Genomic DNA, 3,405 nt, shown 5'->3' on the forward strand with positions numbered 1-3,405 from the left:
TTCACCACATATGTACATTATCGATTACGTTATGGATCACATAATTTTTCACAAATATTTTTAATTTAAAAATAGGGTTCATTTATATATGGATATATTATATTTATACGGATTAAGTTATATCTTTTTTAGAGCACACACTGCACTTTATTAAGTCAGACAACCAACTTGACTTATGCACATCCAGGACCTTTATAGTAATTCCACGGGATAAACATTCACTAAATACTATAGGCAACATCTTTACAATCTTTCCCACTCCATACTGCCCTCCCAGTAAGGGAATAACACATTTGAATTCACCAGGCTTGGAAACAGCGCCTAACTTCTATTCCTTTTTTCTTAGTTGTTAGAATAGCCACTTAAAATGCATTGCATTTGCAAAAAATAGTATTCTCACTTCTCAGAATACTATTTTTTGCAAATGCAATGCATGTTAAGTGGCTATTCTAAGAATAGCCACCTAAAATGCATTGCATTTGCAAAAAATTAAATTTGAAAGTACTTTCTCGCTCAGTTGTGAGCGATGGGGTCGCATTATCACCCCACCATGGCTAAACACACGTTCAACAGGTGCGCTTGATGCAGGGACTGACATTACTCTTACCGCTACCCTGAACAAAGAGGGGAGCATGTGCCTGTTCATGGCCCAAAACTGAAGGCAGCTCTGTCCATCACAAATGTCTAAATACTGGTTCAGCTGAATTTGGGGACTGGAACATGAATCTCTCTTCTGTTTTTTGCGGTATGCTGTGAACAGCCCAGATTGACTCTCTGACTCTGCCACTGGCATTTGCTCGTCTTCATCGGTGGTTGTTGGGGTGGGCTTGCAGTCCTCTTTGAGAATCAAGTCTGAAAAACACAAGCATAAAACAGTGACTCAATGCACTCAGGTGTTATTACTGCAAACGGGTTATTACCAAAAACATAACATACTTTTTATCATCGCAGACACAGCCTCCTTGACATTTTCGGTAGCCAAAACATCATGGGTCAACCACATGGTGCCAAATGAAGGATCCAGCAGAGCAGCTTTTAGGTATAGAGGGTCAGAGAAGGGTAAGGTTGCTACATCATTCTGTCCATCTGCCATCCTCACATTGACAAAGATCCCTTCGAATCGTCTTTGGAGTGATTCTTGCAGGCTACGGATCAAGCCACCAAGGTAGCGCACGCTCTCTTTATGATTTTCCAAGTGGTGATTCAGAGAAAGGATACAGGGTACAACAGCACTTATTGTCACAAGTTTTTCTCCCTGTGAGAGGTCTGTGGCTTCTCCAAAAGGTTGAAGGACATCCACGAGTTCCTTAATCTGATTCCACTCTCTAGCTGTGAATACAGTCTCTTTGTGTCCCCCATCTTCAAGCATTCTAGTCAGTTTCAGCTGGTCACAGCTGACCACTGATTTCAATTGCCTCAGTGTGGAATTCCAGCGTGTGGTAACAGAGGCAGGGATTCCACGCTGTCCAAACTCCTCCTCAAATTTTTCCTTGAAAGAGGTGCTTGTGTGTAACAAGGAGCTCAACCTGGAAGCTTTGGCGAGAGCTGCATTGACTAATTTAGTCTCTTTAAGTCCATCACCTATTACCAATTGAAGCGTGTGTGCAAAACATTGAAGTCTAGTCTGGGTTTTTGCACTCAAATAATTGTCAAACATCTCCTGTTCTTCCACTGACAGGTCATTCCAAATGTCTGAATCATCAAGGTCATCGTCTTCTTCTAGCTGTCCTGGAAAACATGTAGTGAATGCTTTTTTCATGTTTGCGGCGTTGTCACAGATGATGTGGTCTACCTTTTTTTTAATCTTGTACTCTTCACATATATGCTCAAATTCCTCACAAATTCTTTCCCCTGTATGGGGACCTTTGAAGCGGTTGCACGCAAGCAACTGTGATTTTAACTGAAGACGGTCATCCTCAATGTTGATCCAGTGCACTGTGACTCCAAGAAAGCCTCTCATCCTGCGGTCTGACCATATATCTACAGTCACTGACAGATGATCTACCACTTCGAGTTCATTTTTCAGCTTCATTTTCCTATCTGCCACCAGATTGTCAAGCTTGCCAGTAATTGTTCTTCTACTTACTGGAGAGTACTTGTTGTCTACTATTGACAAAAAGCGACGAAAGCTTTGATGTTCAATGATGGACAGTGGCATGTTACAGTTTATAATGAGGTCTGACAGGATTGAGTTTGTAATTGCCTTTTGCTGCTGGTGGTTGCAGTGGTATAGCTGCACAGTCCCCTGTGCGATGAATTGTGAGATTTGAGGCTGGGTATCATCAAAAGTCCCTTTGGTATGGATGTACTCTTCATATCTATAGAGTAAACAGAAGAGAGATAGAAAAAAAAGTTAGCTATGTGATTTATTGATTTGAACAACAATACACTCTGCTCCCACCTAAAGTGGGATGTAGGCCTAATTTGCATATATATATATATATATATATATATATATATATATATATATATATACACGTGACGTTACTGTACCTACTTTTCTTTGTGGGTCTTGTAGTGACGGATGAAGTTGGATGTTGTGGTGGACGTGTCTCTTATTTTTGAGTTGCAGACCTTGCATATCGCCGTTCTCTTCTTTTCACCAACATCTAAAACATAATCCTTAAATCCAAATTTAATTATTTTTGGAATCGCTCCCTCCATTATAGCTGCCTTGTGCGTTGATCTGTCAGGGGTGGATCCAGAGTTTGCTGTCGGGATGGCCCGGGCACTGCCAGAAAATAAGGTGTTGCTGCTTAGTACACTAATACTTACAGAACTATTTTTAATGTATTATTTATATATATACGGTCCTAACCTAACCTTGTTTAAAACAGTGACACGTTTATCATTCCAGATTAGAATATTACATTAGTGACTCATAGAGACACTTTTTGGGCACCAGTGACACCAATACAGTGACCAGTGCTAAAGTTTGCATTGATTTCAGCATGCATGGAGCACTGCAGTACATGAACTTTCACTGGATGTGGACTGTTTAATGAGTTTGTAGTACGCATGGAGAACTTAATTCAGCAATATGATTTTTATGTAATATTCACGTTGAGCACTTTGTACTTCGCACAAGTAATAGTTAATTAGTGAAGGACTCAGGGAGGAACTGGTCTGGGACTGAGGGTCAGTGCAGTGGCCGTCGCAGCGCAGGAAAAAAAAAGCACAGAGCCGAGGAGGAGGAGAAAACAAGGAAAGAAGGTTTGTACCTACCTAGGTTTCATAGTTTTAGCATGTGCAATGATATTGATGATTGATTGCATCTGCAATCATATCTGCATCCTGCAATCATCAGTACAGGCCACTGGCCAGGGCCCTGCGCCCAGGGCCCTGCTAGCTGCTACATCACTAGTGCAGATTTGCAGAAGCTGCAGGTCTGTTTGATGCAGTGCC

General features: G+C 41.2%; 1 protein-coding gene across 1 annotated transcript; it reads right to left on the minus strand.

The window, feature by feature from the left end:
* Positions 1-401: 401 nt before the first annotated feature.
* LOC141139895 (zinc finger BED domain-containing protein 4-like) lies at positions 402-2,721 on the minus strand. Its single transcript, XM_073626453.1, has 3 exons — positions 2,498-2,721; positions 937-2,318; positions 402-852 (listed from the first exon to the last, which is right to left on the minus strand). Exons 1-3 carry the CDS (start codon positions 2,662-2,664, stop codon positions 464-466), a joined length of 1,938 nt encoding a protein of 645 aa, XP_073482554.1. The 5' UTR covers positions 2,665-2,721; the 3' UTR covers positions 402-463.
* Between the last annotated feature and the right edge of the window lie 684 nt (positions 2,722-3,405).

This window comes from Aquarana catesbeiana, linkage group LG04 (assembly GCF_042186555.1).
Source record: "Aquarana catesbeiana isolate 2022-GZ linkage group LG04, ASM4218655v1, whole genome shotgun sequence".
NCBI classification, from domain to species: Eukaryota; Metazoa; Chordata; class Amphibia; order Anura; family Ranidae; genus Aquarana; species Aquarana catesbeiana.